This window comes from Prionailurus bengalensis, chromosome A3 (assembly GCF_016509475.1).
Source record: "Prionailurus bengalensis isolate Pbe53 chromosome A3, Fcat_Pben_1.1_paternal_pri, whole genome shotgun sequence".
In the NCBI taxonomy this organism is placed as follows: Eukaryota; Metazoa; Chordata; class Mammalia; order Carnivora; family Felidae; genus Prionailurus; species Prionailurus bengalensis.
Window position 1 is genome coordinate 95,879,853 of NC_057354.1, and position 20,778 is coordinate 95,900,630.

At 44.2% G+C, this 20,778-nt stretch overlaps 2 protein-coding genes across 6 annotated transcripts in view; one reads left to right on the plus strand and one right to left on the minus strand.

The window, feature by feature from the left end:
- Positions 1-20,778, plus strand: part of CTNNA2 (catenin alpha 2) — a 1,115,456-nt gene that overhangs the window by 739,001 nt on the left and 355,677 nt on the right. The gene's annotated exons all lie outside the window — the stretch shown is intronic.
- LRRTM1 (leucine rich repeat transmembrane neuronal 1) lies at positions 9,153-12,356 on the minus strand. Of its 2 annotated transcripts, none has more exons than XM_043603830.1 (2): positions 11,270-12,356; positions 9,153-11,154 (listed from the first exon to the last, which is right to left on the minus strand). In XM_043603830.1, the coding sequence occupies exon 2, from the start codon at positions 11,093-11,095 to the stop codon at positions 9,527-9,529; it is 1,569 nt and encodes a 522-aa protein (XP_043459765.1). In that variant the 5' UTR covers positions 11,096-11,154; positions 11,270-12,356; the 3' UTR covers positions 9,153-9,526. The 2 variants fall into 2 exon arrangements, with proteins under 2 accessions (XP_043459765.1, XP_043459764.1); XM_043603829.1 differs by having other exon boundaries at positions 11,427-12,354.

Sequence of the window (20,778 nt, forward strand, 5' to 3'; positions counted from 1 at the left end):
ATGAGTTGACCAATATAGTTAGAATTTAAAAATCTGAGTGATATGTTACCTTTAGTTGCATTTCAGTTTTAGTATGATTTCTCAAGACTCTTTTCCCCTAGAGCATGTTTATTCTTTTCCTTTTGTACCTTTATGATTTTTGGAATAGTGTGTAAAACACGATCAATATGAGAAACTCAGATAAAAATGACCTGGATGACAAGCAAAGGAGTGAGGCTGAATTCTAAGAAGGACCATTATTTTTAGAATAAAACACACACAACACACACACATTCAGTTACTGGGAAATATGGATTTTACCACAAATGCAATCACTTTGGAGCAGAGACAGCAAGACAAAAATCATAGAGTGCGTGGTTCTGCAAATGAGGGACAAACGACAGGATTGTCTTGGTCAGCTGAAGACACATTGTTGCTTTGTTCCATTATTTGTGTCTAACTTGACTTTTTCAGACCTTTCTGTGGCAGAGTAATACAGCCCTTGCTTGGCACAGACTGAGCCTCTGCACTGCCATCCAGGGCTGCCTACGGTGTCTCTGAGATAGAGGCCCCTGCCACATGCACTTTGCAATACTGAGAATTCTTCATTGAAGATAAATGCACTGATGGGGAGCACCTAATAAAACATGATTTTTAAAGAAAACACTGATTTAAGGAGATAAAGTATGCTGGAAGATTCAGTCTTTATCCTGGCTTTATGTTAAGCCCGTAAACTACTGGCAGATCTGGTTTTATACATGAACAGTGGTCTATGTCATTTCATTTGAAGGGAACAAGGGAGGATCTCTTGTCCAAGTATACATCACTCAGCTGTTTCAGTACCTGAAGTTCTAGCACTGGAGCAATTTCTTTCTTATTTTCCCCAAAGATCCTTTTTAAGCACACAGACACACACACACACACAACACAACACAATACAACACAAATTATCACATCCATCCATCCATCAATTTTCTTCTGGGACTTAGTTTTCACATTTATTTATTTATTTATTTATTTATTTATTTATTTATTTTAATACTATAATTTATTGTCAAATTGGCTAACATACGGCGTATACATTGTGCTCTTGGTTTTGGGGGTAGATACCCGTGATTCATCACTTATATACGACACGCAGTGCTCATCCCAACAAGTGAATTTTCACAGTTTTTAAAGTGTTGTGGCAAAGGAGTCAATGGCAGTGGTCAAGCGGAAAGGGAACTTTTGGTGATGGGGTATTTGGAAAGAGTTGGCATCTCTTTATATGTCTCTGAACCATCATGGAGGCTCCTGGGGCAAAGAAAGGAGTATCAGGCATGGGACAGGGGTCGGGGCATCCAAGAGGCAGTCAGTCGTAAGACTGTGATGCCAAACGTTGTCATTGCCAGATTCCAGTTGGAGAAAGAGAAGGTGCGGGAAAATGTTTGTAATCTGTTCTCTAGGACTCTTCCTGAAAGACTGACTGATTTTTGGATCTCTAGCAGGAAAGGAAAGGGCAGCATTATAAGGGGAAGGACAAATAATTAGAAGAGGCAGTTCTGAGTGCCAGACCTGGCCATAGCCTTGACCTTGTGCAAGCAACTTAGCCTCTTCACACTGGAGTCTTCTTGTCTTAAACAAAAAAAATGGGACAAATTTGTATTTGCCTTGTGAGATTGTTGGGGGAATTAAGGCAAATAAAATCATTAACTGGGAACAGCACTTTGTAAATTATGGAGTGCTTGGAGACAAATTACAAGCCCATCTATGCCTGCATATCTTGCTCACAATATCAGCCCCACCAGGTGGAGTTGTGGGGCGGGGTGGGGGGGAGTCTCCTCACTTAGCACTGACCCCCATCCAGCCTAGCCACCTGCCACCCTGTGTGAAGAGCTGTAGTCAGACCTGTGCATGGGGTAGATCAGTCAGCTGCCCATGCTGTGACTCTTGTGACCCTCTAGCTCGGGGCTTGTCAACCTTGGCTGAACTTTGGAATCAACTGGGAAGTTTTAAAAAAATCTCCTCACCAAAGCCACACTGCATGTAAATTAAATCAGAATCTCTTGGGGAGGGACCTAGGCATCCATGTTCATTAAAGCTCCCAGGTGGTTCCAATGTGCAGCCGGGGTGAAGACACATTCTCGTGGCTGAGCAAGAGAAGGAGGATGCGGCTAGACAATGACTTATTTTTTCTCATAAAGTAGGGGAGGAATGGCTTCCCAACATTACATTAAGAAGAAAATAGCCAACGTGGTAGACCAGAATAAAGAAAGAAATGACTAAAAAGGAATCGAGTTGGTATATTACAGCTACTTATTATTATTTGAGCAATATAAAGCACAAATCTTGAAACTCCCTTCTCTCTTGCTTTCTCTCTTTCTCCCCCTTCAACCTCTTCTCTCCTTGCCTGTTACTTTTCTAAATTTCAGTCTCTCCCTCTTTCCTTGCCTCCCACCTCTTCTCATGTTACAAAAGGGCTCTGATCTCCAGAATTAATTATAACTATGTACAATATAGTAAATTATTTTAGGAGACTCGTACAAATATTTTTCCATACTTCTTCCCCGCTGGCTCCTGCCCCCACCCTACCCCACCCCTACCCAGTGGCATTCTTCAGGGTTTTTTGTTTTGTTTTTGTTTTGTTTTGTTTTTTGTTGGGCCTGCTTCAGAGCACATCCCTATGCCTCTGGTCTCACGTGTGGGTGAGTGTGAGTGAGTCCTTGCTAGGATTTCCTTTTATCTCTTACTGCACATTCTGAAAACCCTATTTTCCCACCCACACATGGCTGTGCCTTCTCATCTGTTTTCCAGCATCCCTACCTCCTCTCTGAAGTCCTTGTCTCTGTGATTTTTTAACTACCTTTTCTCATTCATATGTAGGAAACCTGATAAATCAGAATATCCGGGGAATGAGAGTTCAGGGGGATTTTAATTTTCTGGTTAAGTGACACTAGCTGGGAAACCACTTTTGTTTCCTGTTTTATTCTTGAGAAATTCTAGAAGCCCAGAACTGGAAGGGTTCTTAGGGAATACCAGCATGAATCCTCCTAAAGGCAAAGTGACAGTAAGGTGATTACCAGATGAACCCATGACATGTGAGTAACAGAGCCAGGTTTAAAGGCCAGGTGTCTCTCCTGAGTTCTGGACCCTGAACTTCAAGAGCATTCGCTTGATCTGGCCTATTGAAGTGTTGTGATTAACTAGAGCCAGTCCAATGTGAATGGGTTTGTTTCTAAGTGAACTCTCCAATTCCCTCATAATGCCACATGGCTATGAACTTTAGTCACCTGTGTCCCTTGCCTGGCCCCAAATGCACTTCAGTTTGCACTGCCTGCATCTCTAGACCGTCCTGTTTCTAAGGTCTGCAATGATTTCCCTCATTAATAATATATCCACTCTACTCACTAGACGAAACACATTGAATTTTTTTTAAAGGGGAACCCCAATCCCACCTCAGCGACATTCCAGGCTTGGCTGGAGAAAGAGAAAGCCCAAGCAGGTCAGCTCAGTTTGTTCAGACTTCAGGACACCTTCTGGAAGGAATATCATGTTTCTCATTTTCCTTCTTGTTAAGTAAATATCCACTGGTAACTTGATTTTTTTCCCTCCTGTTTCCTAAATGAGGTATTGCTAAGAAAAAGTGGGTCAATTGAGGGTTCTGACAAGTTTCGTCCCAGTTAATTTAAGTTTTGCCATATGTTCTCCGAGAAGCATGTGCTAACTACAGGTCCTCTGATTAGCAACCAACCTGAGGGGTTTTAATTTAGACTTTCAGTTCTCTAGCAAGAGAGAGGAAGATTCAAAGAGAATAGATCTGGGTGAACCCAAACTTAACTCATTGGAAAGGCGGCCACAAGCAAACACATTGATGTAGACAACCTCATTACTTTACACCATGGGGCAGAGGTTCTTAACCTCAGCACTCTTGACATTTTAGAGCAAATAATTATTTGTGAAGGGGCTTTCCTGTGCATTGTAGGATGCTTAGCAGGATCCATGACCACCACCCATGAGACGCAAGTAGGCCCCACCACCATGCACGAAAACAAAAAAAGTTTCCAGACATTACCAATTGTTGAGTGGATGGCAGAGTTGCCCCTGGTTGACAACCATAGAGACATAGTCCTTTTAATGGCCAGGAAAGAAATCTCAACAAGTCTCCGACAGTAATACCTGGATGCCCATACCTTAGTCTCTCTGTGTCTATCATTGTGTGGTGAGAGGTTGGACTGGATGAGCAGCTGGGCGGTTTTGCCTCTGGAGGCCTGTGGAGAGGTATCCTCTGTTGGTAGAGTCCTACATTACCCAATTAACAGAGGCCAGAGCAAGTGAAGTCATCCTGAAAATTCCTGGGCTCAAGCATTGTACCCATGCCATCCAACAAGAATACGTGAGCATGTGTCCTGTGCCAGTCCTTGGTTCTGCTGGGCGGAGGAGCAGAGGGAGTGACTATTAAAGGGAAAAGGAAATAGGGCATGCCAAAAAAGGCTATCAAACTGAATACCAGTGCTCTCCATTACTAGCCGGGTGACTTTGCACAGAGCACTTAACGTCTCTAAACTTAACGTTCCTCGTGTAAGGGTAAGGTTCTTAGCATCTCTCTCTCTCACACATATTGAAATCTAGGTAAAGGCTCCCATACTCAATAGATTTTATTCCCTCCATCTTGTTTATATCTCTGACTAAACCTTAAGCGTGTAGTAGATAGTGCTTAGCCTTGTGAGCAAAACACCAAAGGCCTACAAAAACTGGGTCCACTGAGGAAGGCCAGAAGATTGTGCCCAGTCAGGAGTAAGAATTTTGCCTCTTGGATCCCTGGGGAAAAAATCAGAGAAGAATATTTTTGGTGGAGAAATATGTTTCCTAACCCTGAGGTGGAATTCACTGGTTAGGAAGGTACTCTCAAAAGGTATCTTGCGGGGCACCTGGGTGGTGCAGTGGGTTAAGCGTCCGACTTCAGCCAGGTCACGATCTCGCGGTCCGTGAGTTTGAGCCCTGCGTCAGGCTCTGGGCTGATGGCTCAGAGCCTGGAGCCTGTTTCAGATTCTGTGTCTCCCTCTCTCTCTGCCCCTCCCCCGTTCATGCTCTGTCTCTCCCTGTCCCCCCCCAAAAAAAAAAATAAATAAAAATAAACGTTGAAGAAGAAAAAAAAAAAAAGAGTATCTTGCCATTTGCTGGCTCTTACCATTAGGTAGCAGGCTTATACTCTCCTACAGTATGAGGAACTCAGAAGATCCCCCAGCTGCAAAGCATCTACCAACACATTATCTAATGCCTGAAAATACCGTCAGTCCTTTACATTTTAATTGTGATTGATTTTACCAGGTTCTTTCTTGAGTAACAGTTTGCTCATGGAAGGAGAAAGTAGGAGGGTAATTGATGCTGAAAGAAGTTATGTAATGTCATGTGTGTGACTGTATATGTAGTTATATAAATATGGCAATATATGTGTATGCCTGGTTATATCTGTGTTATGCGTGCAAAATGTGTGTGTGTGTCCCTAAACTTCTCTGAAAATATATTTCGGGACCCTGATTCAGAGTCATTTTCCAGCTAACTCCTTGTTATTTGTCATTCCATCAATGACAAAACCCAAATCAACCAACATAACCACCTACCTAGAGGAGATAATTGATGCTTATTTTGAGTACCCAGAAACACTGTAATCCCCATTCTCCAAAAACGACACACATTCCAGTCTTTTGATAATGCTGTCTGTGAGAGAGATATCTGATGCCTTTTATTTTACTAGAATACGTGACCCACCAGTGGCTATGCCAGATAGAACAGGCACCGACCTTGATGACAAGTCGATTAATATAACCCAAAAACACAGCCAGCCCCTGAGCCTTCCAGTGATCTGTGTGCAGTTGCTTAAGAAACTTGAGAGGAATAACAAGTGGCATTTGGCCCTCTAATTACCTACACGTACTCATAAATGTGTTGTTGATGCTAAGTCATACCAAATGTCTGCCTTCCTGCAGGCAGGGAGAAAAGGTAAGGTGCTCTTATACTTTGAGGAGCGTGGGAGAATATTTTTAAAAAATGAATTTTAAAAAAAGGTTTCCTTTTACTGAAGTCCTCTTTTCTTTGTGACGGCAACTTTACAGTCTTGGAAGCGTGAGTTGTGCCTGGGACTGGTGTTCTCAACCATCCTGGCTGAAGTCTGAGCATCAAGGGCTGTTTTTTTCTGTAAATGAAGGCCAAAGGATGCGTATTACTTAACCTGCTCCCTCTGGCACAACCTAAAAAACTACCAGGGGTAAGACTGGTGCGAGAGTGTCATCTGTCATCAGAAAAGACCTTTTTTTTTTCTGTATAAATATTCGACAAACCTCTTTACTAGGGCTGAACTTTAATCATCTGAGAAGGTACTACAAATAGGGGGTTAATCCATCACAATGACCAGGAAGAGACATGAATTGTGGCCTTAATTTTTTTTTTCAGATAGCACAGGATAATGATATTAGCACCCTCTGTGGGAAGAACACATAAAAAAGGTGTTACACCTTTAAAAATTAGATTCTCTTTTAAGTGCTCAGTAGTTTGCTTAGAGGGGTCAGAGCAAGTTTCTTGAAGCTTAAAGATTAATTAATTTGTGAAAGAAAAGATTTCAAGTGTCACAAAACCTTAGTTAAAACTACTGATTTCCCTTATTCTTGCCTTTCCCCTTCTCCAGCCCTTCTTCAAAGCAAGAGGTGCGTGAGAATAAAATGGTGTGAGCTAAATTCCTTTTTGTGTAGAAAACATATCTTCTACAAAGACACACAACACAGAGATATACAGACACACAGAATAAGAACACAGCTTTCTGTGGCCAGCATTTGCTCTCCAGTTAGCAGACTGAAGATTCCTCTTGACAGTGATCTTTCATTACATTTACATGAACTTAAGATCTACACATGTGATGTTTAGTCATATGGGGGGCAGGGGTGCCAGCAGCATATAACAAAGCACAATTATTCTCTGGCTTTTTCTTATGGCCATGTTGAAAAAAAAGAAAAACGAAAGAAAAAAATAGTCTTGGGTATAAGCGATAAACTCTACAGTTTCTAATATCTATATTTCCATGGGTGGGGGGCTGTGGTTCTGATGTTTCCCAGAAAGGACTTGCTTTTGGAAGCTTTCCCTATAGCTGTAAGCACACCAGCACAGCCTTTAATGCACCGAGCCAGAAGTACCTTTTGGTACTAAATTCCAGTAGCCTTCCTATGAGATTAAACCAATGGAGTCCAAGGGACTTTTCTTCAGTCGCCACAATTTGGGATACATCCTCCCCCCAAAAAAGGTATGTTGTCTTCTAGAGGAGGTCTTTTTATTGGAGTTTAATTATAGATGGCACATCTCTAAGTGATCCCTAAGTTCCTGCTCCCCTTGCCCCCCTGCCCAGTGATACGCTGTTTAAAAAGGCAGCTCCAAATTGTCATGCTTAGGCTCAATCTAAAAGCTTCTCCTCAAAGTTAGCAAATAAAGCACCTCTCTTCTAGCCTAAATAAGTGGTACAAGCACAGTGTATGTTATTATATCATGTTTTAATTAGAAACAAAGAAGATGAAGTTTCCTGGTCAGGAAGAACGAGCTGGGAGAGGGGAGGGGGAGGAGGGAGAGGGAGAGGGAAAGAGATGTTAAACTCTCAAGGTTTAACACATTAGAGACATTTGCAAAGTATTTCTCTCCAAAGGGCCTCTTACATGCAGTATTGTTAGGAAAATGGATTTCTCCATAGGTAGAAGAGAAACCTATCACTAATCCTCAGCTTAAGTAAACCTCCTGGTGATGACATTATGCATTTCAAACAGCAGATTTTGCCTTTTTAGGTAGGTAGCTAGAGGCATTTGCATTTGGGAGGTGGTGGTGTGTCTGTTTTCCCCATCCCTCTCCCTACTATTTGGATGTCTCTCTTAAAAAAAAAAAAAAGAAAAAAGAAAAAAGAAAGATGCCTGGCTGTAGGATCTTTCAGAGTGGTGAGCACCTGAGTTTGAAAAAGACTTCTGGGCATAGGTGTTGGTTCAGTATTCACCATCTGCTCTCCATGACAGTTTATTTCCATCATACAATTGCTTAAAGTGCTAGCGAGTGCAAGACCCCTCCCATGCAATACACCATACTCCTCCCTCTTTCCCATCCCCACACCCACCAACTGCTACCACTCTTTAATTTAGTCCAGTAAACAATCTGCACCTCATTGATGGACCTGGAAACCTGTGAAGGGTGGGGAGAGGCAATCATTGATCCCAACACACAAAAAAGTAAAACAACACTGGGAAAGCAGACATTATAAAAAAGGGCAAGCTGAAAACAGGCACCTTTTCTGTTCTGGGCTAACAAATTATTCCCATCTCAGTAATATTGGAACACAGGGTCAAATGGTGATCTTCCCCGATCCTACCCCACCCCCACTGCTTCTCAAGTCTGTCCCTAAAATCTCCTGCCAGAAGTCATTACCCAGTAGTCATTCAACCTGAGGTAGGATTTTTCTCACTGTTCCCCATAGTAACTAGGAGTGTGCTCTCACTGCTCGGAGCCTAAGCTTGCTGCAGTCTTCGCAATGTGCTCCAGAAAGCACAGCTTTCATCCGCCAACATTTGGATTCTGCCTTATTCCCCTTATTCCCCTCAATCAGATCGGAGTGAGCAGGAGCTGAGGGGCTCTTTCTTTCACTTGGGAGAGTACAGAAAAGGGCACAAATGCTACCAACTCTGGTGAATCAAAGGCACAGGAGAATTACGAGCCAGTGGCATTAGTGGGTGAGATTTTGAACCGATTTGAAAGATGGTTGTATTAAGTGCAAAAACGTTTCTTGCTCATAGGACAAACTGTCTGGCACTGCCTTTTAAAAGCTATTTGTAACGATCTCTGCCTTAAAGGCTAGGCAGTGATGCTCAGTCCTCAGCGCCCCCTCCTTTCACTTGCGTTACAGTGATTGCATTGCTCTCTCCTAAAGATAATGTGAAAGGTCTTGCTTTTTCCTCTCAGTCTTTAGTCATGTGGGGATAAATCAACCTGATGAGCTTTATTTGTTCCTCTTAATATTTCAAATTGAGTCTGACCACTATACTCCGCAATTTCTGGATTTTTCCTCTGGCCGCTGGACCTCCCAGCCCCCTCCCCCCCCCCCCCCAGGGAAGAACATGGTAACTCTTCCTTCTCTTTTAACACAGGTAACAATTCATTTAGATTACACCAGTCTGTAAAAACTGTAAATGCTATTTTATTTTAAACATTTTAGTTTACAAAAAAAAAAAAATCAATGATTGGTACCTTTTTTACACTCTCAGATTCCTGAATATGGACAGATCTTCAAAGGAAGGAAGGAGTTCTCATATGAAATTTAAGATTGACTGTCCTGAAGGTTGTGGGGCAGGGTTTTTGTTGTGTTTTATTTCGTTTTTGTTTTTAAGACACAATAAAGCTAAAATGTCAAGTCTCTGGGAGATATCCCCTTACAGTTTCAGTCAAGGAGCATATCAGAGCACAGACAAGGAGACCCCAGCCTGGCGCTGGCCAGCCGCCCCGGCCGCCCAGGCGTATTTGGTAGCGCACGGGTTGAGAGCCACTGGGAAAATCACACCTCGCATTCCCTTGCGGGCTGCTGGTGGCAGGTACAGGATCCGTACTCATTGATGATCACCAGGGCTCCCTCAATGTGGTTCGGTTTGTAATCAACGTAGTATTCCTGGGCAGACATGGCAGCCATCTGATGCATGGTCTGTTTCTGCTTTTGCTTCCTGCGCTGCGTGACAAAGCACTGTCTGAGCTGCCTGAGGCTAGCTGGGAAACACTTCCAGGAGACATAGAGCACCAGGACCACGATGAGGAAAGAGAAGATGAGGGCCATGGTGCCTGTGACCACCTTGTGGATCTGCACGGCGTTCTCGGCATGCTCGCCGCCTGGGAGAGCCACAGTAGCCGGCTCCTGCGTGCCGTCGAGCTGCCCCTCCCTGCCGTCAGCGAGCGTGGTGGCCGGGCTGCCCGGGAGCCCGAGGTCACTGTGGTTGGTGACGGCCGAGAGCAGGTGGCCGCTCGTGGGGTCGGCCCCATCCTCGCACAGGTGGAAGGCGTACACGGCGTCTAGGACGTCCTCGCCCTGCGCGTACTCGGGGCTGGCGCACTGCAAGTTGCCATCGTAGCGCCCCTGGAAGCTGCTGAGCCACGAGGCCAGGGCGCACACGTTGCGCCCGCAGTCCCACAGGTTCCCGGCCAGGGTGATGCTAGTCAGCGATTTCCAGGAGTTGAGGATCCGGGGCTCAATGTAGGTGAGGCGGTTGGAGTCCAGCTGCAGAGACTGCAGGTGCGGCACGGTCTCGAACACATGGGGCTCCATGTACTCGATCTCGTTGCCCGACAGGTCCATTTTCTCCAGGTTCCAAACCCAGTCCAGCGAGCTAACCACAATGGCCACCTTGTTCCTCTTCAGGCAGAGGGAATGCAAGGAGATGAGGCGCGGGAAGTGGGCGAAGTTCACCTTGACCAAGTCGTTGTGCTCCAGGTGCAGCTCGGTGAGCTTGAACAAGCCGGCGAAAGAGTTGCGCGCCAGACTCTTGAGCTGATTGTATCCGATGTCAAGAAACTTGAGGCTGCGGCAGTCCTGGAAGATGCGCACCGGCACGAACTGGATAGCGTTGGACCGCATGTGAAGCGTGGTGAGCTTCCGCAGCCCATGGAAGAGGTCGGGCGCCAGAGCCTGCAGCTTGTTGTACGAGAGGTCCACGCTGCGCAGGTTGGGCATGGGCCGGAAGGTGGTGTTGGCCAGTTGGGTGATCTGGTTGGAACTCAGTGTGAGTTCCTTAACTCGGCGCAGTTTCTGAAAGGCGTCCCCCTGCACCGAGCAGATGTGATTGTGATCCAGATAGAGCCACGTGAGCTGCATTAACCCCGTGAACTGGCCGGCGCGCAGCTCCGAGAGGCTGTTGTAGCGCAGGGACAAGCCCAGCAGGCCGGACAGGTTGTGGGGCGCCTCGGTGAGGTTGAGCGCCTCGCAGTACAGCAGCCGCCCCTCGCACCGGCACAGCTGCGGGCACCCGCTGGGGGCGGCGGGCAGCATCTGAAAGCAGGCCCCCAGCAGACACAAGACCACCCCCGAGGGCCTCCTCAGCAGCCAGTATAGACAGAGACCGAGCAGCAGGAAATCCATTAGCGAGAATCTTTCCAGAGAGGCTGGAGAATGTCCATTGGAAGCGCTCGGTCAGAAATCTACATCATATTTTATTCCAAGGGAGGGGGAGGGGGGTGAGGGGGAGAAAAGGGCAAAATCAAATAAATATATTGAAATAAAGAAGGACCCCCCTCCCCAAAGCCACACGTTCACCTCTAAGCATGCAGAAAGCTGGGCAGCATAGAAAGTTCACAGCCACGGAAAGATCAAAGAGACGGTGATTTGGTCCATGTTAGATGCTGCAGCAAAGAAAAGGGAGGAAAAAAAAAAATCTTCGGGAAAGAATTTAATTAAAAAGTGTCTTACCCACCCTTTTCCAGAGAGTGACAACCTCCATTCAGCTGCTCCCTTTGTGTGCAGGCTAATTATATGCAGGGCGAGAGAAGACCCCTCTGTGTTTCCGAGGCAGCCCCGGTCCGCGGCCGGCGGATCTGGCAGGCGCACAATGTCTCACTTTGCTGCTCGGCTCTGGGCTGCAAGGGCGGCTGGCGAGGCGGGGAGGCGACTTCTAGGACCCGCAAGTTTCCCAACTACGTGCCGGCGCCGGGCTTCGCCTTCCTGCCGCTGTCCTTTCCCTCTGCAGTTCGGACTGTGACGTTGTGGGGAAAAAAAAAAAAAAAAAAAAAAAAAAACTCCAAACTCGGGGCTCACGACTCCCCTGGATTTGGTAGTCTGGTTAATGTCCGTCATTGGAAAGGACCACTGACCGGTGCCACCTTTTACTCCGCGGAGACCGCTTGCCATTCGCGCCCGGGGCGGCTGCGGAGAGCGGGCTCGCTCATGCTTTGCGGGCGGCGGGGTGGTGCGGGCGGGGAGCGGGGAGCGGCGCCCGAGCTCCTTCCCTCCGCCAGGCTGTGTGCGGCGCGAGCTTGCACAGGCACCTACTGCTCACTGAGTGTCGTAAGCTGCTCACGATTGTGCGTCTTCCCGGAGCACCTCAGACATGGGCAGATTGAAAAGGGGTGGGCACAAAACCAAACATTTTACCGAGCCACTGAAGTAATATATGTTCTTTGATGAAACGGAAAACACTTTCAGCTTTTTTGGGGGGTCCGTATTTCAAAAAAAGGGGGAGAGGGGATGGAGGTATGGGGTAGCATCATCAACGACAAGGTATTTCCAGGCAGGAAACTGTAATATTCTGTTCTCTCCCCCTTCCCTTTTGGGGACGCTCCCCCTCCCCCTTTAAAGCTGTCTACGTGTAAGAGACACGTAGGAATCTGTAGAGAAATCAACATTTGGTCCTTTGCTTCAGAAAAGCAACTTGAGAGAAGATAGAGTAAAGCAGTGATTGTGGGGGCTTGGCTAAGATTTTTTTTTTTTTTCCTCCTTTCCTTACAGGCACTGGAGTTCTGCAGTCAGCCAGCCCTTTTTAGTGGTGGATGGGGAAAAGCTTTCCAAATCCACTGGTTCTGGGAAGCCATCCCGTTTTGGTGGTATGAGACCCAGTGTGCTAGAAGCATATGTCTGTGTGCAGGGAGTCTTGCGTGAAATCCTACCAGGACTTCACCATTCTCCAAGGATGTCTGTAAGGTCCCAGGTGGATTAGAAAAAGATTCTGCTGTATGACACTCAGGAGGGCTGGCCCTAACATGCTGCACATGGTGATTACAGCACCCTGTAGCACTCCAGGAGAATATACTAGAGAATAGGCAGAGAAGGGGTAGTTTAAACCATAATGAAGCCTATCCCCCTCCATCATGCACCCCCAATTAAACTTTCAGACTGTAGCTAAATTGTCTCTCCTAACTAGGAAGAGAAGTCTTTGCCTGGTTATTTCCACTCACAGTCATCTGTAGCTGGGGTTCTCATAATAAGCGATCTCTCTCTCTCTCTCTCTCTCTCTCTCTCTCTCTCTCTCTTGTTCCAACTGGCTTTGACCTGGAGAGGGTCTATATGTCTATTGTCAGGAACCTGTTTGTCATGTTAAAAAAAAAAAAGTCCTCAGAGATGGCAGAGGGAAACTCTTCTGGAACTGAGTGTGGGCAAGCCTATCTTCCTGGCAGAGGTGCCCAAGGATAGGGGAAATCAAATGTGAATGTCCATCTCCTCCTTTGAAATTCTATCATTTCTGCCTGTTGGGGATGGAAAGTGAGTGGGCATTATCTGTAGTGGTACTCACTATGATTAAGAATGAGGTGAATTACCAAAGCTCCCAAGTTGAATTGACTTTGGACGAGTACTGGGTTGTGCTTTATCACTCAAGCTGAAGGCAATTGCCAGTGGAATCAAAGTCACCAAAGACTGGTGTACTCCAGGAAAAGTCATATGAACAGGGGCATGAAACATTACATTTTGTATTCATCCGAGCTGTGCCCTGAGTATTCATCTCTGAGATGTATCATTTTATTGGAAGGAAAACAAAGGTGAGATGTCCTAAGCATCACATGTTGTCTTAGGAGCTAGAAGAGACATTAGAAAATCAAGCCCCTGAATTTTGCACAAGATGACACTGAGGCACAGAGACATCAGGCAGTTGCCTGAAGTCTCACAGCTTGTTACCCACACAGATGGGTTTTTTTTTTGCCATCCCACACCAAAGTAGTGTTCTTCCTTTGCCATCCTTGATGGTTGCCTCTTTGTCCCTCTTGTCTTCTGCCTGACTGTGGACTCCATACCTTCAGTTTTCACCCTTGTACATGCAAGGTACTGCAGAACACTTGAACAGACAAACAATTTCACCATCAAGTGTTTTCACCTCTTGCCAATACAATTATTCCTGACAGCAGGCTGGCTGATTGAGCCATAAACTCTAAAGGGTGGTGGGGGAGGCGGGGGCAGGCAGGAGTAAACACTAGCCAACCATTCAGCAAGCGCTGTGAGTATAAGCCACCCAATCCCCATGGCTGCTAGGAAGAAAATCCTACTAATGCAGGCGGCTTGGCAAGGTGGTGATGGAGCCTGCCAAATGGGCAAGAAGAGGTCCCACTTTGGATGTCACTTGATTTGTAGAGCTGGTACAGAGAGGCAGAAAAGAGTTGAGTGTTGCCAAGGAGGAAAGAGAATAAAATTAAATTCCCTGCATTTATATGTGAATTTTCTTCTAAGTATGCTACTCAAAACATAGAAGAAATGTCTAGGTTGTAATTAAGATGTGTGTGTGTGTGTGTGTGTGTGTGTGTGTGTGTGTGTGTGTGTGTATATATATATATATATATATATATATATATATATATTGCTTTTCATATTATTATCCTGCAAATCATTTCATCTGGATGGTATCTTTAAACCTTTCCCACCTCTAATGTGGCAAGTTTGCATCTTTTCTGTGCTTTTAAACCCCTTGGCAGAACTGTATACATTAACAGATTGAAATGAGCTTTATTGAAATTTAGCTATTCTAAGTCATCTAAGTTGCAGAATCCCAATTTATTATGTATTTAAAGCATACCAGCACTGATTAAATCAATGCAAATTAGGTTAAATAAGAACAACATGAATCAAGTGTTTCAGCAAAGTTGAGTTGAGAAACGACAACTTTTGAGTCACCACAAGCAAGTTGATATAGGCTGTTTTTCACCAGTTTTAATTCCATGCTTTTTAGGGTCCAACACACTAAAAAGTAAAAAGAGAAAAGAATTCACCTAAAGTTCTTTCTTTTCTCATGTTTGATCTTTCATATCTCTTTACCTGTCTCATGAGATCATCTGATTCAGGGTATAATGTGGCTATAGTGTATACTTGATCAGTCTGGCTAACCACAGGTTTCTGTTGGCAAATGTCTTCTCCTTCAGTGTTGGATGCTGATGAGAGACACTTTACATGCTTTAAAAACATCTTTAACATTTTCCATGTTTGTATGGGGAATGAGCTTATGCCTGTTTTGCCAAACCACCATGGTACAGTAGTCAGGCATCAAGAAAATTGCCCCAAGACATCATGCCAACATGTGACTGGGAACTGAAGTAAGAAAGGATAAGAATCTTGAAAATGTAGATTCAGAAAGTGGAAGGAATGCTGGGATACGATCTGATTGCCAAAACACAATCTGTAGCAAAGCAAGCTTGATACAGCTGGAGGGGCCAGAATATAGCTTGGAAGAGTAAGAGGTGATCAGTTTCTCCTCTTCTAAACCTTACAAATGAACCTTTGCATAACAAACCCTCCTGCTTTTTCTTGGTACTTTGTGTTGTGATGGGGGGCTGGCGAGTGTGTGTGAGGGGTAATCAAACAGTTTTGAAGGGGTATGTCTTTCCCGTTTCATCTCAACTGAAGGTCACCTCCAGTTTGTTCACTGTAGTCAAAATCGTTTGTGAACCAAGAGGTGCAAGTGGAGAATGTCTAAAGTGAGCATGCATCCTGGGGATTGGCTTTCCATTAGTAGTCTTGGGCAGTGTTCAAGACAAGAAAAATTTGAGCGGTGATTTTAATGTTCTGTCATCGTCTGCACCAGCTCGGACCTTGATCTTTATGCTGTTGTCTTTAATTTTCAGTAGCAGTGAACCATAGCTTTTCTTTAAAAGGAAACATTTAGAGGAAGGGGAGGAAGGTGGGAGTCATAATTTCAAAAGGAGAAAATTAACTCTGTTGTTTCTGTAGGTATACAGTGTAGCGCTGGCATTTTACAGAATGCCTCTGAAGATGGATGTGGGACCAAAGGGTGAGGGCCGTAAGGCTTCTCTCAGGAGATCTACTTAGGAGAAACAAATTAAAGAGGGGAAGTAATTTTTTCTCATCCAGCTTTGTCTTCCTCTTAAAACCAGGTAGTAGTACAAACAGAACTAAGGAAATAACTACCATGTTCAGTGCATGGTATGAGTTATGGGGGTAAACCCAAGAAATGTTTTGACTCAGTGGTTTCCTCCAGGAGCTTTGGGTGAGAAGGAGAAGCAGACACTGAGGAACTTGGCCGATATTTATACATTTCCCAGTGCTTGAGAGTAAATGTCTCTAGAAGATACACATGACAAGAACTGAGAGGTCACAGTGGGGCCAGTGCTTAAAGTCTTCATTGGATGGAAGTAAAGCTTATGAAGGAGTTTATGGACTTGAGATATAGGTGCACTGACAGGAGGGGTAGAATCGTAAAAGTGTAAGTATAAGGATGGGAACTGGAGTGCTTAAATCTTTTTGACTGGGTCAGTTTCTTTGCACTGGGGGTAAGAAGGTAGAGACAAATGGAATCTCTGTGGTGTTGGAAGAAGAAAAAAGTTGGTAAAGGGCTTCCAATACCATTGTGATAATCTGAACTTGCTATGTTCTTCTAGTCCCTAAGGTCTAACGCTTGAGAGTAATCTTTGACTCTTGTAATAAATACCTTGCTTAATTCAAGAGACCTGTTGTGCTATGCAGGGCCCCTCTCTGCAAGTTCCCTCTGCACCGCCATATGTTCTAATCATGTCATATTATACTGAACTGCTGTATCCTCTCTCCATCTCACCTACCTTCATTCTAGCTGCCCTTCAAGGTTGCTGTGAAATTTCTTCTATGGCTTCTTCACAGATCCCCTTGTAAAGAGATCTTTCATTCTTCTGAGCTCCATTAGCAGCTTGTCCTTACCAACCCTGTGCCTGGTCCTGTTCCCTTTCTATAAGTGTGGCAGTGATTTCTAACTACAGTATTTTAGAACTGAATGGGACATTAAACATCTTGGAGACTAGAGTAAAAAGATCTCCACTGGGGTCCTTGCTTTGCCATTTTCTGCCCATTTGATCCCACACAGGTCACTCTATTATCAGTGAAATAGGACTAAGGATGGCTATTTTAAATTCAGTGACACCATGTATATTGATATCTCGCAACTCAAAAGTGTAAGCCCCTGGAGGACTCGTAGCCTTGGAGCACATCAGACATGTAGAATCAGGTGTCTTCCTAGCCCCACTGCATCACGTCTGCATTTTACCATTGGCTGTGGGCTAATATTAAATTTTGAGAAGCTTTCTACTGAAGCACTCACAAATTCTAACCTAAAGAAGGAACCCAGGGGTCACTGAATCCCTAGTTTTATAACTGAGGAATTGAAGGGTCAGTGATGTTAATTGATTGCTCATGATTGTTGGTAGAATTTGGACAAAACCCCCTTCTAAATCTGTTCTATCTCCTACAAACACATAGAAGGCAAAGTCTGTGCCTATTGGCACCTAGCACGTAGTAGGACTCTTAATAAGGCTAAGTTTTATCATTGGTGCAGCAAGAAGTATAAAGCCTTTGTATGTGCCAGCTTTAGGCGTCTTCCAACTTACTTCACTCCTCTGTTTTCCTGTCACTACTAATCTGCCTGTATTTCTCATGGACATGTTAGTTTTATATAATATATTTTATGTTTTTGTTTGCTTTTATTATAAAATGGCCCTAATGAACATCCATGTACATAGACTGCTATACATTGAATGTTGTATCCCCCTAAAGTTCAAATATTGAATCCCAATCCCAGATCTAATGCTATTTGGAGGTAGATGTGAGAGGTGATTAGGTCATGAGGGTGGAGCCCTCATGAATGGAATTAGTGCCCTGCTAAAAGAGACCCCAGAGAGCTCTCTGTCCCCTTCTGCCATGTGAGGACAGTGAGATGGTTATCTGTGAACTAGGAAGCAGGCTCTCACCAGACACCGAATCTGCACATGCCTTGATTTTAGACTTCCAAACCTCCACACTGTGAGAAATGAATGTTCATTGTTAAAGCTACTCTGTCTGTGGTAGTTTGTTATATAGCAGCCTGAATGGACTAGGACATATTCCTTTGCTTGTTTGGACAACTGTGTCCTTAAATTTTAATTCTAAAATTGGTGATCAAAGAGTGGGGACTTTTAAAAGACTTCCCGTATGCAATGCCAAATTGTCCCTCTGGCAAGATGGTGAACATTTCATCCTCAATAGTGCTTTTGCTGCCTTCTCTTCTCCTTGAGAGACTTCACCATACCACAAACAGGAACATCTTTTAGTCCCCTCTCCTTCATCTGGGTCGGGCACTGGCTGAGATCCCTATGTGAATCTGTTCTTTGTGGTTTGGAACAATCCATCCTTTCCATTCTCGTTTCTTCACTCCTTCCTGTAGAGTCCGTTCCCACTTCAGATGGAAAGTTGGGCTTTGGGGTCTTCAGTGTTCCTTCTGGGAGTTCACGAGCATTTCATTCTCACACCTTATTAAGTAGCTGGCCAGACAAATCATTTTCACAAGTGTGTTAATGTCTGAAAATAGTTTAATGCAGTGTTACTTAACATGCTCTGTTGAGATAAGAATATTTAAATATATTTTCGAAATGCACCAAACTGTGCTATGTTTTTTGAGATTCAGAATACACTATTTCAATCGCAAGAAGTCTTGTTTTTCTTGGTTTCACCCAATTATTTAGGACATCTATTAACACCAGACCAATGTGCCAAGACAGCTTTGGAAACATCTATTTAATTGCAGTCCACAGGAACATCTGACTTTAACTTGGCTCTCACCATACCAAGGAGTGATTCTGAGGTTTGTATTTCAAGCCCTACAGTAGGAAACAGGTGCAAGAACTTGTTTTTTTTTTTTTTTCCACGTCCCAAGAATTTATGAAGATAGCTGGACAACATAGTTGTTCTGCTTGGTATTAACAAGTCTTACCTCCTCATCCTAGCCACAAATAATGAAAGCAATTTAATTCTGTAGTAAGTTCTGTCTCTGATACATCTTGACATTTAATTATCTTGTTTTATAGAATTTTCTAGATGTTGCTAATTTTGTCCTTGCTGATAAAACGAAGTTCTCTAAGATCAGACTTATTATGTTCCTGCTTTTAGGACCCTCTAATATCTACCTCTAAAGGTGTGGAAGAAGATCAGATATGAGAGACCATATATAAGGAGCATAGAAATGACCACATAGCACTGGTACACATGCACACACTCTTCTTAATGTGGTCTGGCACAGTTCTGGATTCATAGAGATTCTTGGTTAAATAGAGTTTATGGGCTGGTTCAAATTCTTGACTAATCAGCAGCCAATGGAATCTGAACTAAATATAAATAACCTTTATGTTACATTCACATATAGGCACAATATATTAACCCAACTTTTGGAGTTGAATTTATACAGATTAATGCTGTTTATACATGACATTCTTAAAGATCTATTTTGTGTAGGAAATCCCCCATCATCCATAAGCAATGAAACTTCTGTGGTAAATTTACCTGCCCAGTTAGATGTATTTATGTCTTTATTCCTGGAACCACTTCTTACTCTCCCATAGATATCTTAAGAATGCCTTTTTTAAAAATTTATTTATTTTGAGAGAGAGAGTGAGAGAGACAGGGAGAGAGAGAATCCCAAGCAGATTACATGCTGTCAGCATAGAGCCTGTTGCAGGGCTCAGTATCACCAACCGTGAGGCCGTGACCTGAGCTGAAATCAAAAGTTGGACGTTTAACCCACTGAGCCATGCAGGCGCCCCAAGAATGCCTTTTAATTACTTAACATAAATGTCTATTGCTGTTTGTATTTGTTTTTCTTAGTTGAAGTCAAATGGAGGTTTAGCTGATGAAGTACAGAATTTGATAAAATATAGTCCCTTCTTCTGGTGTTCTCAGATCTGGAGTGTAGGTGATGGGTAGCAAAGCAATATGATTCATGCTGTGGCAAAGATGTAAACAAGAGCGGTGGTTGGAGAGATTTGTCAAACTAGTTGAGCAGGGCCACCCAGAGGAGCTAGGAAAAAGGAGGAAGAGTTGACTAGATGAAAGGATGGAGGCCACTCCAATTAGTAGGCAAAATCTGTGTGTGTGTGTGTGGGGGGGGGGGGGGGACAAAATAAAAAACATAAGGGCTTCTGAGATTCATAGGATATCTGGAGCACAGGTGTGAGAAGACATGAGACTGGAGTGTTAGCCAGATTGGGAAGACTTTTTTTGTTTTTGTTTTTGTTTTTTTATTTTTTTTTAAATTTTTGTCAACGTTTTTATTTATTTTTGGGACAGAGAGAGACAGAGCATGAACGGGGGAGGGGCAGAGAGAGAGGGAGACACAGAATCGGAAACAGGCTCCAGGCTCCGAGCCATCAGCCCAGAGCCTGACGCAGGGCTCGAACTCCCAGACCACGAGATCGTGACCTGGCCGAAGTCGGACGCTCAACCGACTGCGCCACCCAGGCGCCCCTGTTTTTGTTTTTTAATGTTTACTTATTTTATTTTGAGAGAGAGAGGGGTGGGGAGAGAAGGACAGAGAGAAAGGGAGAGAGGGAGAGAATCCCAAGCAGGCTCTGTACTGTCAGCACAGAGCCTGACATGGGGCTTGATCTCAGGAACTGTGAGATCATGACCAGAGCCCAAATCAAGAGCTGGATGTTGAACTGACTGAGCCACCCAGGTGCCCTGAGACTGGTAAGACTTTTGTTTTGGATTATGATTTCCAGAATGCAGGAAGAAGGAAGTGATGTCCTTGAACGTGAAGGGCAGGGAAATGGATACTGGAAGGAAGGAGAACAGTTGGAAGGCTACCACATCTGCCCAAGTGAGATATTGTCAGGGGGGACTTACTCTGTTAACACTAGGGATGGATAGGGTAGGCCAGGTATAATAAGAGTTTTGTAGTGGGATTGAACATTTTTTTAAGATTTTATTTTTAAGTAATCTCTACACCCAATATGGGCCTTGAGCTCACAACCCTGAGATCAATAGCCACATGCTCTTCCAACTGAGCCAGTCAGGTGCCCTGGATTGAAATCTTTTAAATGGTACTTTTTCAGAGATTT

Bases quoted from the DNA above. Each gene is read 5' to 3' on its own strand.
- LRRTM1 (XM_043603830.1), bottom strand. From the start codon at position 11,095: ATGGATTTCCTGCTGCTCGGTCTCTGTCTATACTGGCTGCTGAGGAGG.